The following is a 23,082-nucleotide window of genomic DNA, read 5'->3' as shown; positions in this document are numbered from 1 at the left end:
TCTTTGAATGTAAAGGAAGGATGCTCATAAGTCTTGGTGCAAGTTGTCGGCTGTAATATATACAGTGAAGATAATGAAATTAAAGAGATTTTGAATGAACTTTTTTCAGAAGGTGAATATGTCAATGACTCAACTCTTTACAAAAGTAAATTGTTTAATAATGAGTGTTTTTTTAATTGGGGCTAGTGCAGAGATGACAGAGAAAATGTTTGAGTGAGAAAGATGAAGGAGAAAGGGTTGACAGGAATGAAGAAGGTGAGTAAGGGTTTGAGGTTTCTTTTTTTAGTTTTGAGAATGAAAATTATTAAAACAAGGCAAGTGTTTCTGATTTTTTTTCAATTGGGGCTAGAGTAGGGATGACAGAGAAAAGGTTGGAGTGAAAGAGATGAAAGAGAAAGGGTTGAGAGGAATGAGAGAAGTGGGTAAGGATTTGGGGAGTTTCTTTTTTTATTTTTTTAATTTTGAGAATTTTGAGAATGAAAATTATTAAAATACCCTTAACCTTAAAACTTAGAATTCATAATATACAAGGGTATTTTTGTCTACTGAAACCCGGTACACATTGCTAAAATGTACCAACTGAAAAACAGGCGTACGCAAGTTAACAGGGTTTGCTAACTTGCGTACGCCTGTTTTTCAGTTGGTACATTTTAGCAATGTGTACCGGGTTTCAGTAGACAAAAATACCCTTATATCATGAATTCTAAGTTTTAAGGTTAAGGGTATTTTAATAATTTTCATACTCAAAATTAAAAAAATAAAAAAAGAAACCCCCAATCCCTTATCCACCTCTCTCATTCCTCTCAACCTTTCTCTTTTATCTCTTTCACCTCAACATTTTCTCTATCATCCCTACTCTAGTCCTAATTGAAAAAAATAAAAAGCACTTGTCTTATTTTAATAATTTTCATTCTCAAAATTAAAAAAAAGAAAAGAAAGAAACCCCAAACCCTTACTCACCTCCTTCATTTCTCTCAACCCTTTCTCCTTCATCTCTCTCACTCAACACATTTCCTCTGTCATCTCTGTACTAGCTTTAACTAAAAAAACACTCATTATTAAATAAAATGGTTAGAGGAGTGAAAGAGATGAAAGAGAGATGGTTGAGAAGAATGAGAGAGATGTGTAAGAGTTTGGGGGTTTCTTTTTTTATTTTTTTAATTTTGAGAATGAAAATTATTAAAATACCCTTAACCTTAAAACTTAGAATTCATGATATATAGGGGTATTTTTGTCTATTGAAACCCGGTACACATTGCTAAAATGTACCAACTAAAAAACAGGCGTACGCAAGTTAGCAAACCCCTTTATTTATTTATATAAAATAATTTTAAAAATAAATAAATCTGACGTTGAAATTTGTGATAATTTTGACAAAAATATTATTGTTATCTTTTACTAATCACATTAAATGTTTTCCGTCTAACCAACGCATACTTATATTAAATGTTTTCAAACTTAAATGATATGCCATGTGTCCTTGTATTTTGGAATTTAAATAATATGTCATGTGTCATGTAATATAACTCCGCAATATTTTTTAATTTTTTTGAGTGCATACTCTTATATTAAATTTTTGGATTTTAAGGTATGAGAGGTTTTTAATTTGAAAAGTTGTAATGCATCTTTAGTTTCTTAGTTATTTTTTTATTATATCTATAATTATTTGTAATTCATTTTTAGTGAATGGACAATTAGCTTAAAAAGAATATGTCGCCAATTATAATATTATTAGCTTTTTTGGATGAATCTTCCATTCAATTTTTATTAAACCTTAATTTTTCTCATGTGTCAGTTTGAATAAATTTTATTAATATTCATTTATATAACATTCTGATTTTCGTCTTATAATTACATTAATAACCTTAATTCAAATAAATACTTTAACCAATGTTACTTGGAACATTAAAAAAAAAAAATCAACCCAAAGGATGATACAGTGTTGATATTTGAATAAAACTTGATCATATAAATATAAAAGACATACATAACCAAATTTCAAATATGTAGCTATAGTCCACGCCCAAATATCTTCATAATTAAGAAAAAAAGTTTATTACCAAATTTAATCTTGTCATAAATAGACTAAATTACATAATATGAAATCATTATTATACATTAGATCAAACACTCTAATATTTCGCCTTTTACTCTTTCTTTGACAACATGTAGATTTGTTTGCTCACGTCATAAAAACAATCATCACAAAAGGAGTATAAACAATTAACAAACAAGGAGGATAAATTAAGCATAATGATATTTAGACAACATATTTTTGACAATATTTTAACATTATTTATGTGTTATTATGTGATTGATCCATGGTAGTATTTATAATTATTATTATTGATTGTAGAGTAATTTTGGACCAATTACAGAATGACATATAAATGATGTTTTAATGTTGTAAAAAAATGTGGTCTAAATCATTATCCATAAACTAATGCTAACTTGAACATACATAAACAATTTATAACTCATTATCTCAATACAATTAAAGCATAACATTTAATAATCCAATCATCAAACTATTCACAAATACAAAAGCATAATATAATATTGAACAAATTTTACAAAAAAATAAATACCACTTTCAATGCCGAAAAATTTCGATGACCACTTTAAATAAAAATGACAAATAGAGAAACTAAAATAAATATTAAGTCTATAATTATTGATGTATTTTATTAGTTATGATGTTGGATTTTGCTGTTAGCTCATTCTTTATATAATTGTGTTTGATGATAGAGTGTGTACGAGAAAATATTATTGATCTGAGCTTAAGAAACTTTGGGTTTGCTTCGAGAAACTGGCTTTTTTATATTTAAACTTATTTTAGACAAGTTATTGTGAAATAATATAAATTTTGATTTAATTATAAATTCTTTTAAAGTTTATTTTGGGTTGTTTGTATAAGTAAATGAAACTTTCAATTTCTGTTAATATTATTAATAAATGGTGATATTAAATTTCCAAAATAAAAGATTTTGAAATTTACGAAATTTTAGTAAAGTATCTTAATAGGATTCAAATGGGATGTTAAATTAACATAATTTATAATATATTATTTTTTGAAATGCATTTAAAATTATGCAATTTATAATATACTTACAAATCAGATAATACATTCCAACTTCAAAAATAATATAATTTTTTCACCAAGGTAAAACCATCATTTCATCATGCCTATGCTTTCATATATAACACAATTATTAAATGTACCTAAAAGCACATAACTTTATTTAACTTTAAGATAAATTTAAAATAAACTTAAAATTATGTGTTAATTATAACTAATCAGAAAGTATATACTTAAATTCGTAAGCATTATTGAACATAAGATATTATATAATGAATACATTTTTTCAAATTTATTTTAAAATACCTTAAAAGCTGGATAAACTTTCATGCATTTTTGTACATTTATTTTCACGAAGATGGAAGAAAGTATGGAAAAGGTAAAAGAAATATCATTTTTTATTTATCTGTCTCGCTAATTAATATACAAGTTTCCAGTATATATTCAATTTGTTTATAGTGATTGTATAATAAATAAATATTGATGGTATCTGCAGTAATCTGAACCGAAATGTTTTAGCACTAAAAGGCATTACATTTTTTTGGCAAAAATGTTGAAGAATTCTAAGAAGCTGTTTATTAATAATAATAATAATACAGTATCTGCAATCATGCTTTCTTCCCAGTATCAAACTTATAATAAAATAATTGAGGTCAATGGATATCCTACACTTACAACAACTCATCTAATGGTGACAAAACATCTATTCCCTTATGATGATGCCATGTAGAGAGAGACTGCCATTTTTGTTGCTGAAATCAGGGTGTCCTGCAATCTTATTGATTCTTCATAACAAGGCATGAAATTGGACACAACAGGCATTAATCAGTAGCTGAAACGTTCTATTGTTACCATAGAACGTTATTTCAGTAATTCAAGTCGTTTCTTTGTTAAATTGATCTTCTCTTCTGCTTCTGTGGCTTTTTCTCGCACCCCGCGGACCACAGCTTCCGGTGCTTTCTCTACAAACTGTAGCAAGTCATAGCAATAAGAAATTTGGGAAACACTCTTATACTTTTGTGTATCATGTTAGAATAATTTTATAAAAACACTAGTACTAGAGGAGCCTAGAAAGAAGCCGTTAAACAAAAATATCACCAGGTAATACTCAGTAACTTCAGTAGTTTATTTTAATTAATACTGAAAAAATCATCCTTATGCTGTTAAAAACTCTGGAACACTAAACAAATACTGTTAAAAAATTTGGAACACTACTTTGCTACCTTTGCTCAGTTTGTTTAGAATCATTTCGTATCTACCTATATTATCTGATTTTGATAGTTTAGCAGCATAAATAACAAGGGTTTGTGCACATTAAAATAATGAGGGTAAGTAATATATCGTTTCATACTTGAGGAGAATTGAGTTTAGATTTTAATGCATCATATTCCTTCTGCATCTTGGAAAGACGCTTTGAAAGTCGTTCAATTTCTGCAGAAATATCAACCATATCGGCCAGAGGGAGATAAGCCTCCAGTCCCTCTCCAGCCACGAGGTGAACTGATTGATCTGCATTTCCTGAAGTATATTACGTGACATTGTTTCAGCCGCCAGTATTTATTTAGAACCAATAAATAATTGACTTGAGAAAAATGATACAAATTCAATCTTCAAGCATGGAGGGCAAAAAGTTCAGTAGAAATCATGCCTGGAGAAGAATCTGTGAATTCCAGATTTTGTAGATCCAGCCGAGAGAGAAGAGCTAGAACCTCTCGTTCTTCCTGATAAAAAATAAGATACACAACAACATTACTTTGTATTTCTCAAGAACAAGAGCAGAGGGGAAAATCTATGAAATTCATCAAGATTACAGTTCCCGTGTTGCACGGAAATAAATTGATTCCTCCAAATATGGGGCAGGTCAGTTTTTAAGAAGGTAGACGGAAAGAAGAAAAGATCAAGAGTAATAAGGTTAGGGACCAAGAATTGGAAGAGTTGGAAAAAAAAAAGAATTTTATTGCACATATGAAAAAGAAAAGAAAAATAGAACACTCTCTCCTCTAAGGTTTCCTCTTCACTAAGGATTTCAACTTTCACAAAGAACTAATGCTCAATCTGTCAAATGAACACCCCCTCACCAATCCTTATTTCTTATTATTAGAGAATAATAACGTGTAATAGGAAAACATTACTTCTTTAATCTTAGATTATTAGCTTGTTTGTTGTGCCAGCTGTCCTTTTTGTTAGTTTGTTATATGTATGGGCACACTTGTATCCAAAATGCATCTTTTATAAAATGCTCCATTTCCTCACTGTTTTCAGTGGGTTGAAATAATGAAAACCTTTTTTACATTTTAATATTTTTTTCTAAGTCATATTTATGCCTAACACCACAAGTAACTCATTAATATTCTAACCATACCTGATTTCTCCTTCTCCGTATATCATAACAAAAGCATACTTACGATTTATATATTAAAATAAAGAAAAGAATCACATGAAGATAAATAAAATTGCAATTCATATTCATTTTCTTAAATATTGGAGGTAGAGAAATGAGGAGTAACCACACTTACAGCAATATAGTCTATAACTTCTTTGTTTGCTACCACAGATGCTGATATACGTTTTGCCGGCTCAACAGAATATTCTGCCCGAGCATTCCTGATGGCTCTAACCTAGAAAACGAAAAAAAAGAAGAAAGATATAAACTAACCAAAAGTGTGAATATGTAAATGAATCATGTTCCAAAGAAATATTGAAAAGGTTGAGAGAAGAAAATAAAGATATAAACTAACCAAAGCCTGCAAATTTTCAAACTTTTTTATAGAGCCGATGTTCCTTGGAAGTTGAGTCTCGGGCCAAGGTGATACAATAAGAGCATGTTTTCGGTAAGGGAGTGCCTATTGGCAAAAGAAAAAAATATATATGATAGCAGTTCCATTTTATAGTCACTTGAAGAAATATTGAGATAGAATACTGCTGAATTTAAAGGCAGGTATACAAAGAGAAAGAAAATTAGTGAGTACTGCTGTCCTTCTTATGTACAAAGAGAAAGAAAATTAGAATATTGGCTGGAATTGATTCAGTAGAAATGGCTTTCCTTCTTATGCAGAGTCTCCGTATAGGCAAAGAATTAGTGAGTACTGCTTCCTAAAAACAATATGCATTTAACATACGATACACAAACCCCATGGATATTATCACAAGTATGTTTTTCTTATATTTGCTGAGTGTGTAATACCACATGTTATCTTTATTTATTAATCAAAAGTTGAGGTAATTAGGGACCTAAATTCTAGAAAAACGAACTTTTACTAAGGATGGAGCTCAAAGATGATGTCCACAAGGCCTTCAGCAAGGACAAGGCCGAGTTTAGCTGCTCTGGCATTTCATCTTCCCTCAAAGATTCTATTGTACATTACAAGGCTAGGAAAGTGTAACAGTAAAACCATGCATAGCAGTCTTTATTTTGACATACATATTATATATATAGTGCAAATTCTAAAGGTGATCATGCCCACCAACTCATCTGTAAAATTCTGAAAGAAGGTGATGTCTTACTGTCTTGTGTAATCCATATCATGTCCTTTATGGTGCTGAAAAATGTTGGAAGTCCTACATGGACTAGAGGTAAGGCCAATTTATAATATGTAAGTAAATGCAAACCTCATCTTACAAGTCGCTTTTGTGAAGTTGATTTAGGCTTAAAATCTACTTTTTAACATGGTATCAAAGCCAGGTTAGAGCATATCCTAGTGATATTGTGTTGCTAGACATATCGTTCCACCTGTTATTGGGTCGCTATGGGACCACTCATTAATATTTAGTCTCTCACGCTCGAGATGTATATATTTCGGCGTGAGGGGGTGTGTTGGAAGTCCTACATCGACTATAGATAAGATCAATTTATAGTATATAAATAGATGCAAACCTCACCTTACAAGTCAGTTTGTGGAGTTGAGTTAGGCTTAAAGTCCACTTCTCAACATTACTAATTATCAGCGTTGTAAATGGCATATTACTAGGATAAAATTATTCTCAACATCTCCATTGTAGTCAAGAAAATATCTTCAAAATCTTCCTATTCATTTCAACATATTTTATTGTTAGATACATTTCGTATTTGTGGTGCGCAAGAGCAAGATGTTTGATGAAGAATGTTGAAGCTCTAGGAAGAGAAATATTTACGAGCATTGTCAAAAGCATGGTTTCCTTAGGATATAAGCAAAGCCAAGGAGATCATACTTTATTCATAGAGAACTTTGTTATAGGTAAACTTACACTATTGTTGGTCCATGTAGATGACATGATTATTGTAGATGATGAAACATAGAAATTGATTTTTAAATGAAAAATTGGCAGCCCAATTTAAAATGAAAATTAAGGAAAAACTTACATATTTCCTTGGAATAGAGGAACTTATTCAAAAAAGGAGATTTTCATTTTCCCAAGAAAATATGTACTTGATTTCTTTAAAGAAACTGGTAAGTTGGGATGAAAAGTTTTAGGAGTTCCTATTAAATAAAATCATAGAATTGGAAGGGAAGAGAACTCTCTTTTACAAGAAACAATATCAAAGATTGCTAGTAAAACTTATTTATCAAATACAAGACCAGACATTGTTTATGCAATCAACATGGTATGCAAGTAAAAGATAGCGAAGGAATGGACAAAATTCTTCAATACTTGAAGTTAAGCTCATGAAAGGGGCTATTTTTCAAGAAAGAAGACCCTTTGACCTTGGAGATATATACTAATGCAGGCTATGTAGGATTTGTCATTGACAAAATCAACTTTTGGGTAATGTATGTTTATTGGAGGATGTCTAGTGACTTGGAGAACCAAAACAATAGGATATAGTATCTCGTTTTAATGCAGAGGTTTAATTTTGAGCCCTTGCTCAAGATGTGGGTAGGACTCTAGATGAATATTTGATGACAAGGTTGACATCCTCAGGCAAAGTCTGCCATTAGTATTGTTCAAAATCTAGTCCAACATGATCGAATCCAATATATTGAAATTGACAGGAACTTTATTAAAACATAACCCTAACAGGGTGTCTAGTGGTTATAACCCATGTCCTTAGAGGACTTCAAATAGCAAACATTTTCACTAAAGGGCAAAGTCCAAGATCTTCTTGTAGGCAAGTTGTTAGAATTTGTTTTATTAGTTGTATTATCTCTATCGGGATTTGTGTTTTATTTTTTCCTTATTTAGCATATTATAATTTCAGTATATGATGGGGATATCCCTGAATCATAGGGATCTGGTTGTCTAGGAGTGGGTCTCGCTGGAGGTGGGCGCGTGGGCTACAGTGGCAGCGCGTGGCGGCGCATGGCGGCTCCTCGCACGGAGTGACTTCCGGCGTTGTGATCGCCGGTGTTGGGCACATCTTTCTGCCCTATCAACGACCCCAACTGACGACGGCGGCAGCGGCGGTGGTCAGACAGTGGCGGCGGTGCGACTTGTTGCAACGGAATCTAGCCCCTAAGATCAGGAGCTCTGATACCAAGTTGAAAATAAGACTTATTATTATTGTCAATAATGAAAAATACATTCTCAAACCTTCTATTTGTAATAATCTAGTTCTTCTACAAAGGGAAATAGGAAAACTAAGAAACCTAAGAAAAAATAAAATAAAATAAAAGATTATGTATCTATTTCCTCTAATTAGAAAGATTTTAAAGATATTATCTCAAATTACAACAGTATCCAACATCCAAATAGTTGTAGAAACAACCCTAAGAAAATAGCTATTAAAGGGGAAGCTAAAATTCCCAATTGAGATTCTGAGAAGCCTAGGCTTCTCCATATTCAATCCATGCATATTTGTTTATTTAGGAGACAACATAGTTTAACTGAATGGCAAAGACTTGAAAACATCATCATAAATATGTTTAATAATAAGTCCCATCAACCTTAAAGCAAGAAATTACAGAAACATACAAAAGCATCACTATAACTTTGTTTTTTGTGCTGCATTATATATAGAGTGCAACAAATTTACCTGCCACAGCTCCTCAGTTACAAATGGCATGAAAGGATGCAGAACTTTGAGTATGTTTTCGAAAGTATATAACAGAACAGCCTGTGCTACTGAAGCAACAGAGTTTCCTTCAACTCCAGAGTGGTAAAGACGCCCTTTACTAGCCTCAATGTACCTAAAAGATCAGAGAGCATTACTCAAACCCAGTGCAAAGACTCATAAAGATAACCAATACAAACACATAGTACAACTAGTATAAAAGCAACATACCAATCAGCAAAATCAGCCCAAAAGAAGTCATATATTTCTCGTCCCACTTCTCCAAAGTAAAATTTCTCATAGCTTGCACTGACAGATTCAATGAGCAAATGAAGTTTTGACACCTAAAAAATTGAATCAAGATTATCACAGACAAGCAACATTATAAACATATAAAATCTAAAAACAAAAACTCCTTACCACCCAACACTCAGGTAAAGGAAGATTAAACACAATGCCTTCACTGTCAAACTGAACACAATAAAAAAAGTTTTAGTTAAGACAATATGTTGAGTGTTAAGCAAACATTCACCAAGCTAGAAGTAACTGCAGTACGAATATTAAGCAAACATCCTGCATTAAAATGATAAGTGTCACAATAAATTGATCATACTAACTTTTCTAGTTTATTATTTGCTTCACTTTCACATGTCTGTAGAGTTCCTACTAATATTCATATTGAGAGTCAACGAAGATTTGATGAAATTTGACAGATTTATTTTGATTTGATTTAGTACTATTTTTACAATATTACCCTTTTTATCTTTTCATTTAATGTTCAATTGTATCATAATCAAGGGATTCTCTCCTTTTGTTTATATAAATAATCGGCATGAAGACAATTTTTGTTCAAGCTTTTAAGCAACAAGTATAATTCTTAAGTTAGCAACACCAAACTTGTGTCATATCAGAAGGGAATCCCTTCTTAGATCCAGGAATACTAAACTCTCGTGAAAAAGCCGAATTACCTTACCATAACTAGACTTGACATATCATTTGCATTAAGCCTCATGAGTCAATTCCTTGATCCTGAATGAAAATGTAATTGTGGTACTTTGGTTGAATCCTGAGGTATAAAAGAGTCTCCTGACACAGTGACACCATGACAGGTGGGATGATGTTTGATGCAAATTTGTTGAGAGTTTTGTTATATTTGATTTAATATTATTCTTACATTATTATTGCTTATATGCTTTCATTTAACGCAGATTGCATCATCCCCATAATCAAGAGACTTTCTCCCTTTGTATTGATTCAAGACTTATGATTTTATATAAATGAAGGGTCTGATGACTGTTTTTTCCAAAAGCTCTTCAGCAACCCTATATTCTTAAGTATTCATTTCATGATTTTCAAAAGATATATATTGTTAGTTGAACAATGTAAGGAAATGAAAAATCATTTAATTGATAACAATCACACAAATAACATTCTCATCATTTCTGTTTGAAATACTCAATTTCTTTAAAATAAGGAAATACAAATATGTTGAAATGAATTGAAAAATTCTAAACATAATTTTCCTAATCACTATGGATATTGAGGATATTTTAATCCTAATAATCCACTATTTTAGTCCTAAACATTAGGACCAACACCTTGCAAGGATAGGTTTTGTATGTCTCTAATACCATCTTCAAAAAGTGAAATTTAAGTCTAATTCGACCTCATAAAACCAACTTTTAAGTTTAGGTTGCATCCATTTATATACTATAATTTGGTCTTAATTCAAGATGATGTGGGGTCTTCCACACCTTTATTTTGGGGTCAACTAGTATGATTTTTTTCCACTTGAGATGAATAAAAAAGAATAGATAATGAATTTGAGAGAGTGATTTCCCTCTCTTAGGATCTCATATTTATAATGACATTGGAGATTTTAGATACAATGAATGAGAGGGAAGAGAAAAGAATAAGGTCATATCTAGAAACTGGGTACAAACAAAGCACACAACTTTTCAATAAATTCTATTTAAGATGACTTATTCTAACACTTCCACTCAAGATGACTTATCCTTAATATCTCCATAATAGTTAGAAAAAAATATATTTAGAATCTTCGTATTCGAGCCAATGTATTTTTATTTCCTTATTTTAAAGGGTTTGACTATTATAAACAGAAACAATGAGCTTCATCATTTGGATCTTAAACATTTCTCAAGACACAAAACCTATTTATAATAATCAAACTCTTTAAAATAAGGAAATAAAAATATACTGACTCGAATAGCAAGATTCTAAAGTTATTTTTTTCCTAATCATTATGGAGATATTAAAGATATTTTTATTTTAATAGTCTAGTATTTACAATAACATTTAAATTTTGGCTTTGTTCAAAGCTAGGGAACAATTATTATGTCTACTTCCAAGAGGACCACAAGTTTCCCTTATACCATTCTGATATCTAAGTCTCTTCTCGTCTCACATAAGAAATTTTTAGCATGAAAGGTAATGTTACTTAGTAGAAATGTGTTGTAATTAGAGAAGATTTCTTTAGAATCTTCCTAATTAGAGAAAATAGTTATACAATTTTTTATTTTATTTTGTTTTCCTAGTTTCTTTATTTTCCTTTTTAGGAGAATTAGATTATTACAAATAGAGGATATGAGAATGTATTTTCGATCAATTCTAAATAATAAATTTCAATATTATTTTCTACTTGGTATTAGAGCTTCCGATCTTGGAACTTCGTTCCGCTGCACAGTCGCACTGCTGCCATTGTCCGACCACAGCCGCTGTCGCCATCACCAGTTGGGGTCGTTGATAGGGCAGGTGCGCCTAACTCCGGCAACCATAAACGCCGCTGCATAGTCGCCACTGCCGCTGTCCGACCATCGCCGTTGTCGCCGTCGCCGGTTGGGGTCGTTGATAGGGCAGAAAGGTGTGCCCAACTCCGACGACCACAACGCCGGAAGTCGCTCCATGAGAGGAGCCACCACGCGCCTCCACCGTCGCCGACGCGTGTAGCCCACACGCCCACCTCCGGCGAGACCCACTCGCCGGCGCTAGCACAGACAGGGTCGCCGGAGCGCACTGAGTCCATTCCTAGGGTCGATGACAGACTCGTTTGGGCTGTATTTGAGTAGATCTGAGTTTTAAGTTTTGCTCCTTCTTTTTCCGGCGAGACCCGCTCGCCGTTGCCGCCACAGAAGAGTCGCCGGAACTCCTGATTTTGTTCCTAGGGTTTGTGACGACCCGTTTGACCTTTTCTTGAGTAGATCTGGTTGTTTAAGTTCTGCTCCTTTTTTTCTCGGTGTGACCCATACACCGTCATCGTCTTGAAGACTCCTCGTTGCGTTCTACGGGATGTCTAAAGTAAAAATTATTCCTTTGAAAGCAATGGATGAATCAATGAGTAAGTCCTCTGGATCATGCACTCTGTCCATAAAAGGTAAGATTTGCCTCAATACTGTTGATCATGTGTCTCAAGGTATTTGGATCCTTGATTCGGGTGCAATTGTTCATATGACACCTTTTAGTGTGTCCTTTGATTCATATGGTAAAATAAATAAAGAACAACTTATTACAGTTGCGAATGGTCAGAGTATACCTATATGCGGCTCTGGGAATATAATTTTGGACTCATCTATTGTATTGAAGGATGTTTTACATGTTCCTCAATTAGCTAACAATCTTATCTCTGTGCAAAAACTCACAAAGGATTTAAATTGCTCAGTAACATTTTTTCCAACTTATTGTGTTTTTCAGGACCTTGCCACGGGGAAGACAATTTTAACTGCTAAGGAGCAAAGTGGGTTGTATTTTTTAAAGTTTGAAGACCGAAGCAACACAAAAATTATGAGTCAACAAGCAACATCTGATACGTGGGCAAAATCCCAAATATGGTTACATCATCAAAGGCTTGGGCATCCTTCATTCAGTCTTATCAAGTCCTTATTTCCCCACTTGTTTACCAAAGAATTTGTTGAGTCTTTTATTTGTGATATTTGTCAATTTTCAAAACACCATCGTGCATCTTATCCTATTAGTCATAAAAAGAGTATTTCTCCATTTGATTTAATTCATTCTGATGTTTGGGATCCTGTCATAGATTTTATTTCCGGAGCCAGATGGTTTGTTACCTTTATTGACGATTGTACCCGTGTCACATGGACATACCTTATGAAAAATAAATCCGAAGTTTTTCAAGTTTTTGTTAATTTTTTCCATCTTGTCCAAAATTAATTTGGTAAAAATATCAAACGAATTAGGTCTGATAATGGTACTAAATATGTGAATCATGAATTTTTCAATTTTTTGTCTCATAATGGTAATGTTCATGAACTAACCTGTGTTAATACCCCTCAACAAAATGGGGTTGTAGAAAGAAAGAATCATCATCTTCTTGAAGTAATTAGAGCTCTTCTTTTTCAAATGTTTGTTCCAAAAAATTACTTGGGAGAAGTTGTGTTAACTGCCACATATCTCATCATCAGGTTACCCATTCGTATCTTAAATGGCATTAGTCCTATAGAGTCTCTATTGTCTTTTGTTCCTTCTTCTTCCCTACTAACGAGTCTACCTAGTCGAGTCTTGGAATGTGTTGTTTTTGTTCACTCTCATCATCCTAATCGTGGTAAATTAGATCCCAGAGCTCTTAAATGTGTCTTTATTGGGTATCCTTCTGATAAAACAGGGTACAAATGTTATCATCCTCAGAGTCGTCGCATCTTTATCACCATGGATGTCACCTTTCATGAAACACAATCCTTTTATGTCAGTCCACCACTTCAGGGGGAGAAAGCACTTGAAGTGGATGAACTCTCCTTGTCATTACCATGTTTGTCTTTGCAGGATGCCCAAGACCTGAGCAACGAAGATACCATAGTCCACAGTGAGGAAGAAGACAGATTTTTTGGCAAAAAATATGAAGGAAGAGAACAACCCACTTCGATTCTCGAGCAAGAAAAATTGTCTAATCCGAAGGTGAGGATCCCTGATGATATCAATGAGGAGGAGGTAAGTATTACTAAGGATTTACCCATTGCATTGAGAAAGGGAAGAAGATCATGTGCTAAATATCCTATTTCTCAGTATGTTTGCACTAACAATCTCTCTGATAAGCATAGAAGTTTTATTGCTGCCATTGATGCCACAGAAATTCCTACCTCAATCCAAGAGGCCATGAAACTTGAACATTGGAATCAAGCCATGAAAGAAGAAATTAATGCATTAGAAAGAAATTCAACTTGGGAGATTGTTGATAAGCCAAGACACAAGAAGGCGGTAGTGTGTAGATGGATATTTACAGTGAAACATAAGGCAGATAGGACAATAGAAAGATATAAAGCTAGATTGGTAGCAAAAGGATATACCCAAACATATGGGATTGACTATGAGGAGACATTTGCCCCAGTGGCAAAGATGAATACAGTTCGAGTTATTCTCGCTTTGGCTGCCCTTTTTGGATGAGACTTACACCAGCTGGACGTGAAGAATGCCTTTCTTCATGGAAATCTAGATGAGGAAGTGTACAGGGAGATTCCCCCAGGTTTTGAAGTGAAAAATGAAAGAAACAAGGTATGCCTCCTGAAGAAAGCATTGTATGGTCTTAAGCAATCCAATAGAGCATGGTTTAGAAGATTTACAAAAGCAATGGTTTCCTTGGGATATAGACAAAGCCAAGGAGATTATACTTTATTCATAAAGCACTCTTCTAGAGGTAAACTCACTCTATTACTTGTCTATGTGGATGATATGATTATTGCAGGAGATGATGAAACAGAAAAATTGGCATTAAAAAATAAATTGGCAGCTCAATTTGAAATGAAAGACCTAGGAAAACTCAAATATTTTCTTGGAATAGAGGTTGCCTACTCCAAGAAGGGAATTTTCATCTCCCAAAGGAAATATGTACTTGATCTCCTCAAAGAAACAGGAAAGTTGGGATGTAGAACTTCAACAGTTCCTATAGAACAGAATCACAAAATGGGATGTGAAAAAAATGCTCTTGTAGAGAAGGTCCAATATCAGAGATAAGTAGGAAAATTGATTTATCTCACACACAAGACCAGACATTGCTTATGCAGTTAGTGTTGTGAGCCAATTTATGCATGATCCAAGAGAGAGACACATGCAAGCAGTTGACAAAATTCTTCAATACTTGAAGTCAAGTCCAGGAAAGGGGCTATTATTCAGAAGGGAAGAGACATTGACTATGAAGATATATACTGATGTTGTCTATGTAGGTTTTATTACTAACAGAAAATCTACTTCTGGGTATTGTGTGTTTCTTGGAGATAGTCTGGTAACATGGAGAAGCAAAAAGCAAGATAGAGTTTCTCGTTCTAGCGCAGAAGCTGAATTTCGAGCTCTTGCTCAAGGAATGTGTGAAGGACTCTGGATGAAAATCATTTTAGATGATCTTAAAGTCAAAGTGGAGAACCCGGTGCAACTACACTGTGACAATAAGTCTGCCATGAGCATAGCCCATAATCCGGTACAGCATGATAGAACCAAACACATTGAGATTGACAGACATTTCATCAAAGATAATCTTGACAGAGGCTTTGTGATTACAACTCATGTTCCTACAGAACTTCAAATAGCAGATATTTTTACAAAAGGGTTTCCTCCGGGTAGATTTCAAGATCTTGTAGGCAAGTTGGGAATGATTGATATTCATTTACCAACTTGAGGGGGAGTGTTGTAATTAGAGAAGATTTCTTTAGAATCTTCCTAATTAGAGAAAATAGATATACAATCTTTTATTTTATTTTGTTTTCCTAGTTTCTCTATTTCTCTTTTTAGGAGAATTAAATTTTTACAAATAGAGGATATGAGAATGTATTTTCAATCAATTCTAAATAATAAATTTCAATATTATTTTCTACTAAATGTAACTTCTTTCACAACTTAAAGAGTAGGGAATTCCTGAAGTGTTCTTGAGCAAAGCTTTTATCCCACAATTCAAATTGGTTATTTGAGGGTTTCTTCTTGTTATGGAAATCAAGTTTGTCATAGGTCACATCTTTTATTTGGACATTGTGCTCAATAAAATAATTACCAATGACATTTTCATGTTAGCCATCAGGCTTTTTCCTTGATGTGTGTGATGTAGTAGTGAAAGCTCAGAACCAAGCACATACTTGTTCTTACACCGCTGTTTTTAAGACTTCTTGAGGAAATCCTTATTCAACATTCAGGTTGAATGTTGGTTGTCCGTGGTCCCTAATTTAATTCTTAATTTTAGGTAGGAAGAGGCTAACTTTTGTTACAATGTCCAACATCTGCTACAGTTTGATGCAACTAGTTGATTTTACATTCATTTTTCTCCTTTCTTTTTGTGCTTTGTACCATTCCTTTCCCTTTGTAACTTTCTCTCCATCTTAATTAATTTCTTCTTTTAACTAAAGAGAAAAAAGTTGAACAAAAGATTTTTATAAGTGACGAAATAAGAAAGAGGGGATTTACAAAGTGCTAACTGGGGTGTCATCCTTTTAAACATGTATAACTCATTAAAAAGAGGGGAAAGGGTTAGCTGTCTAATCATTGGATGCTAAGAGTGTCCCTACCTTATAAGACAATATTTTTTCCCAAGCAGAAGTATCATTCTCATTAGGCAGGTTCTGCAATATAAATTTGCCAGCATTCCATAATTTGTTTGTGAAGGCTTTGTTGGAGGTCAACCGCTCAGTTGACAAATTAAGGTCCTGGAAGAGAAAAACAACATCCCATCTGCATCTAAGATAATCAAATTTTTCATGGAATAAACAACAGTCTACAATTAGAATACAGCAAAACAAACCTGGCCAGCTGTGCCTAAAGCTAGTGTGAAACGTAAAGCATCTGTCCCAAATTCTTTGATAGTGTCAAGAGGATCTACTACATTTCCCAATGTTTTAGACATTTTTCTCCCCTGAAAATAATACAATTGTTACATAATCAGTTTACAGACATGCATAGGTTAGACATTAAAGTTCATAAGTTTTAAACCCAATGTTTATAAAATGATTTTGTAGAAAATATTTAAAAAATCGAACGATTACATAACTAAGTGTGTAACTATTTATGCTCTTTGAGCAAAACATAATTATCAAAATGCTTTATGTTTTATGTTCTAATTTGAGATAATATTTTTAGAATCTTTCTAATTAGAGGAAATAGATACATAATCTATTATTTTATTTTATTTTTCCTAGTTTTCCTAGTTTTCCTATTTCTCTTTTTAGGAAAACTAGATTATTACAAATAGAGAGAATGAGAATGTATTTTATATGATTGAGAATAATATATCGGTCTTATTTTCAACTTGGTGTCAGAGCTCCTCATCTTGGGGCTCGGTTCCGCTGCAACAAGTCGCACTGCCACCGCTATCTGACCACAGTTGTCGCTGCCGCCGTCGCCGATTGGGGTCATTGATAGGGCAGAAAGGTGCGCCCAACACCGCCGATCACAACACCGGAAGTCGCTCTGTGAAAGGAGCCGCCACCGTCGCCGGCGCGTGCAGCCCACGCACCCACCTCCGGCGAGACCCACTCACCACCGCCGCCACAGACAGAGTCCCCGGAGCCTCCTGAGTTTATTCCTAGGGTCAATGACGACTCGTTTGGGCTATATTTGAGTAGACCTGAGTTTTAAGTTCTACTCCTTTTTCTCGGTGTGACCCACTCGCCGCCGCCACCACAGACAGGGTTGCCAAAGTCTCCTGAGTCCGTTCTTAGGGTTGGTGACGACTTGTTTGGACTTTATTTGAGTAGATCTGAGTTTGAAGTTTTTTGCTCTTTTTCTTAGGTATGGGATGTCTGAAGTAAAAAGTATTCCTTTGGGGGTACCTAATGACCTACCAAATATAGGAAGTACCTGTTGGTTGGATGGTTAGAATAACTTACAATGGAGCCAATTTATTCGAAGGGTTCTCAAGGGTTGTTCAAAACTTGATCACATAGATGGAGGAGGACCAGGACCAAACGACCCTCATTTTTCAATTTAGGACAATGAAGATTCATTAATTATGACTTGGATGTGGCAATCCATGACTCCTGAGATAAGTACAAATTATTCTGTTTCATTATCTCCTGCAATAATCATATCACCCACATAGACAAGCCATAGAGTGAGTTTACCTCTAGAAGAGCGTTTTATGAATAGAGTATGATCTCCTTGGCTTTGTCTGTATCCCAAGGAAACCATTGCTTTTGTAAATCTTCCAAACCATGCTTTAGGGGATTGCTTAAGACCATACAATGCTTTATTCAGGAGGCATACCTTGTTTCTTTCATTTTTCACTTCAAAACTTGGGGAATCTCCATGTACACTTCCTCATCTAGATCTCCATGAAGAAAGGCATTCTTCACATCCCGCTAGTGCAAGTCCCATCCAAAATGGACAGCCAAAGCGAGAATAACTCAAACTGTATTCATCTTTGCCATTGGGGCAAATGTCTCCTCATAGTCAGTCCCATATGTTTGGGTATATCCTTTTGCCACCAATCTAGCTTTATATCTTTCTATTGTCCCATCTGGCTTATCTTGGTATGTGAGTAGTGTCAATTAGGGAAACATAGTTGTAGTTCCTTTCCTAGTAGTATCTTACAACGTGCTTCATCCCATTTTCCCTTACTTCGCTCTTACATTTGGGGTCCTCGTTGTGTTAAGTCTAATTTAGGTTTATGTTAGAATATGTTTTATTAGTTGTATTATTTTTGTTAGGATTTGTGTTTTATTGTTTTTTTTATTTAGCATATTATAATTATAGTGTATGATGGGGATATCCCTGAATCATAAGGATTCGATTGTCTATGTGCTATTATTATACTACCTAAAATAACTTTCTAGCCTTGTATATATGAATTGTATTCTCAACAGAATATATTGAATGATTCTACTCTAAATTATAAGATGGTATCAGAGCTCTCAAATTCTAGGAGCTGCCTCTGACTGTGCACACCAAAACCCTAGACGACAACCTTCATTGTTGCCACCATCACTTTCAAGACAACCTTCATTGCTATCACAAACAAAAACTCTAGATGACAACCATCATTGCAATTCACCATCCCTTTCAAGACAACCTTAATTGTGCTCAATCGTTTATTTAGGGTAATCAGCGTTCATTGTTGTTGTGATTTGCAGTGTTATTCCTTAGTTGCAATCGCAACAATCAAAATACCTACCCACCACATTATAGTCATTGTACTGCATGGACATGGCAAACCAAATTGTTGAAGTGGTGAATACTGTGTCACAAAACACTCAAGAACAATTGTAGAACCTCAACGCTGCCTATTGATTGAATGGGAAGAATTATTTGAAATGGGACCAACTTGTTTACAAAACTTTGAAAGGTAAAGGAAAAGCTAAACACTTGACTGAAGATGCTCCTACAAAAGAAGATCCTAGATTTACAAAATGGGATGAAGAGAACTCTATGATCATGGCATGGCTGAGTTAGCATATTTATCCTATTTATCATCATTATATTGTGTCAAGGGTTACCCTATTTATCATGATTATATTGTGTCTAGGGTTATCCTAATTATCATTTACTCTTGTATCAATATATTTTTATAAATAGAAGATTATGAGAGGGATCAATCAAGCCCTGAACAATTATTTTACAATTTCAATCTCAAGTTGGTATCAGAGCGGGTCGATCCCGCTTTGGTTTTTGTCTCGTAACATTTGTCCGGTGTCGATGCCATTGTCCACAATTGTCCTCTTCAACGTCAGGCATTGTTTCGCCGTTGTCTGTCACTGTCTACTGCCGTCAGCAACCAGCCGTCATCACAGTTTCGTCCGACGACCACAGAATCTAGTTCGTCCGCCGAGGTCTCATTCTCCTCCACGCACCGCCACGCACTCCATCTTTGTGCGGCGCGAACAGACGTGTACTGACTCTAAAAACTCCTTCGAAAGGGTCCCGTAGCCTCCCTTGAAGAAAGTGATCTAAACCCTTAGGGTTTTCTTGTTCCTCACTGGTACGATTCGTCTTCTTCAAAGCTGGCGTTTGGCAGTACTATTTCTTTCCCCGGAAGTCCATCAATTACCTTTGAGAAGCTAAATGAAAAAAATTATCTATCATGGTCTGCGGCCATTGAAATGTGGTTCCTTGGCCAAGGGTATAATGACCACCTTGAGCAAGATGGAAGCCATGAGCCTGCTGAAAAAGCTGATCAGTGGAAACAAGCATATTTCCAGTTGTGTGCCTAGTTATGGCAATTAGTGGAACCCAAACTTCTTATATCTCTGAGGGCTTTCAAAACTTGTCACTCCTTTTGGAAGAAAGCTCAAAGCATCTATGCCAACCATATTCAACGTCTCTATGACACTGCAAACAATCTTGCATCTCTTAAAATGGCAGACCATGATATGTTGTCCTTCATGGTTGGAGCCCAATCTGCTTCCGAAGAACTGAAGATGTTTTTGGAAGCGGACCCATTAGACGATATCAAGAAGAAACTAGATAAATTTTACATGATTTTGATCATCTCAAAGATCAACGTCTGACCAGTCATGAGGTCCCCTCCATGGAAACATTGACCACTCACCTTCTGCATATCCTGATACCTCAAACTCAGGAAGCGCATGAACTATTGGAACCATCTGTCATGGTTGTCACACGAGGAAGAGGAAGACGTGGCACTAGAGGACGAGGAGGTTGGGGACGTCCTCAATGCACATAATGTAAAAGGATGGGTCACACTCAAGAGAATTGTTACTCCTTACATGGTTTCCCTTCCAAAACTTCCAATATTTCAAAGACTGAAACTTCCACTTCGAAGACTGAAACTTCCACTTCTTAGTTCACTGAGGATGAATATCAAGAGTATCTAAGGTTCAAGTCTAACAGCTTGGCACAACCATCTTAATCTCCCAGTACATCAACAGCTTGCATTTCTCAATTCATGGAAGGTCAAAATTCATGGGTAATTGACTCAGGTGCTTCTGATCACATTTCTGGTAATACCTCTTTGTTCTGATCTATTTCCTTTCAAGAAAAACCTCATTTCATAACCCTTGCAATTGAATCTAAAACTATGAAGATGTATTGCGACAATCAAGCTGCTCTCCACATTGCATCAAATCCAATGTTTCAGGAGAGGACTAAACATATAGAAATTGATTATCATTTTGTTCGTGAGAAGTTGTTGACTAAAGAAATATGTACTAAGTTTCTTGGGTCAAACGATCAACTCGCAGATGTATTGACCAAGTCATTAAGGGGTCCTCGGATTGAGTTTATTTGTTCCAAGTTTGGTACATACAATTTGAATGCTCCAGCTTGACGGGGAGTGTTAGGAAATTTACCTTATTTATCATCATTATATTTTGTCAAGGGTTACCCTATTTATCATGATTATATTGTGTCTAGGATTATCCTATTTATTATGATTATATTGTGTCTACGATCCCTATTTATCATAATTATCTTGTGTTTAGGGTTACCCTATTTATCATATACTCTTGTATCAATTTATTCTTATAAATAGAAGATTATGAGAGAGATCAATCAAGCCGTCTAAAATTATTTTACAATTTAATTTTCAAGTGGGAATAATAGTGGAAACCCCGGCCATGGAAAATTCAACAATGATAGCTTCCAGATTGACCATGATGGTAGACTCGAAAAATGGGGGAATAGCCAACATGGAGAAGAAAGTTGAAGGAGTGTGGTGTACCTTCTACAACAAGTCTGGCCACACCGCGATAAATGTTGGAAGTTGCATGGAAAGCCACCTAGTAGAGATTGGGAATTGCATAATCATGACAAGAAGTGGGGAGAAAAATGAGACAACACTAGAAAAGGAAGACAAGCACACATAGGTGCTGCAACAGATGTAGAAAATAGAGGAGTGATTCAACTTAACTAGGATTAAGTAGAACAGATGAGATCATTCCTCAAAAAGATGGATAAGTCACCAGGTAGTTGTTCTCTGGCACATTCGAGTACGTTTTGTGAGTTTTCTTCTTTTGGAATTAATGCCTCAAATAAAAACCATAACCCATATTGGATACTAGATTTTGGAGCTACTGACCACATGACACCCATACCCAATTTACACCCCTTGCCCTAGTAATAAGAAAATATTAACAACTGATGGCTCTTTGATGTCTACAGTAGGTTAAGGAGAAGTCCAAATAAGCTCATCCATAACCCTTAAAAATGTCCTTCATATTCCTAAATTGTCTATCAATTTGATTTCCATAAAAAACTCATACAAGATCTATCATGTAATGCTATTTTTTATGACAATATTTGTATTCTACAAAACAAGTACTCGGGGAGGACAACTGGACATGCTTGTATTACTTTGACCATCCAAATTTGCCACCAAACCTGGAAAATAACACCTTTCTTTGCTCTGATTCAATAAACACCAACAGGGGGGTCTTCCTACATCATTATTGCTTTGGACATCCTTTCTTTAGGGTCATAAAATCGTTATTCCTTTCCCTTTTTAGCAAACTATATGTGGCAAGTCTCAATTGTGAAGTGTGTGAACTTACTAAGAACATTTTGATAGAAGATCTACTTTTGGGTGTTGTGTCTCCATTGTTGGTAACTTTATTTCTTAGAAGAGCAAGAGACGAAATGTTGTGGCAAGATCTAATGCCAAAGCAAAATATAGAGTATGGCCTCAGCCACTTGTGAACTTGTTTGATTTAAGCGATTGCTTAGAGAGTTACAATTTGGAGATGTCATTCAAATGACCCTTGTATGTGACAATCAAGCAGCTCTTTATATCATATCAGTTCCAATCTTGTCTTTCGTGAAAGGACCAAATACATTTAAATTGATTGTCATTCCATTCTAGAGAAGATTGCATTTTGAGACTGTTGAAATATATTGTATTGTTTTAACTAGCTTTTCTCCAAAAAGAGGAACACGTTTTGTAAGGTCTTTTCTAATCAATAGGATGCCTTCGTCCTCTCTTGAGAATAAGATTCCTCATTCTATCCTTTTTTCCAAACGACACTTTATACCATGTCTCCCCACGTGTATTTGGGTGTACATGTTTTGTTCATAATGTTTCTCCAGGTCTTGATAAACTATCCGCAAAAGCTATTAAGTGTGTCTTCTTGGGATATTCTCG

General features: G+C 34.6%; 1 protein-coding gene across 3 annotated transcripts in view; it reads right to left on the bottom strand.

The window, feature by feature from the left end:
* Window positions 1–3,626: 3,626 nt before the first annotated feature.
* The window catches only part of LOC106770321 (valine--tRNA ligase, chloroplastic/mitochondrial 2), a 46,426-nt gene continuing 26,970 nt past the window's right edge, over window positions 3,627–23,082 (bottom strand). For all 3 annotated transcript variants that reach the window (XM_022785449.1, XM_014656136.2, XM_022785456.1), the window contains 10 exons: window positions 16,795–16,905; window positions 16,562–16,699; window positions 9,468–9,518; window positions 9,279–9,391; window positions 9,030–9,183; window positions 5,818–5,922; window positions 5,596–5,697; window positions 4,728–4,800; window positions 4,431–4,597; window positions 3,627–4,048 (listed from right to left, as the gene is read on the bottom strand). In XM_022785449.1, coding sequence (XP_022641170.1) covers window positions 3,941–4,048; window positions 4,431–4,597; window positions 4,728–4,800; window positions 5,596–5,697; window positions 5,818–5,922; window positions 9,030–9,183; window positions 9,279–9,391; window positions 9,468–9,518; window positions 16,562–16,699; window positions 16,795–16,905 — 1,122 coding nt within the window. In that variant the 3' untranslated portion in view covers window positions 3,627–3,940. The remainder of the gene's footprint in view (window positions 4,049–4,430; window positions 4,598–4,727; window positions 4,801–5,595; window positions 5,698–5,817; window positions 5,923–9,029; window positions 9,184–9,278; window positions 9,392–9,467; window positions 9,519–16,561; window positions 16,700–16,794; window positions 16,906–23,082) is intronic.

This window comes from Vigna radiata, chromosome 1 (genome assembly GCF_000741045.1).
Source record: "Vigna radiata var. radiata cultivar VC1973A chromosome 1, Vradiata_ver6, whole genome shotgun sequence".
Taxonomy (NCBI): Eukaryota; Viridiplantae; Streptophyta; class Magnoliopsida; order Fabales; family Fabaceae; genus Vigna; species Vigna radiata.
Note: the sequence above shows the minus strand (reverse complement) of the source record. Positions and strands in the feature narration are given on the sequence as shown.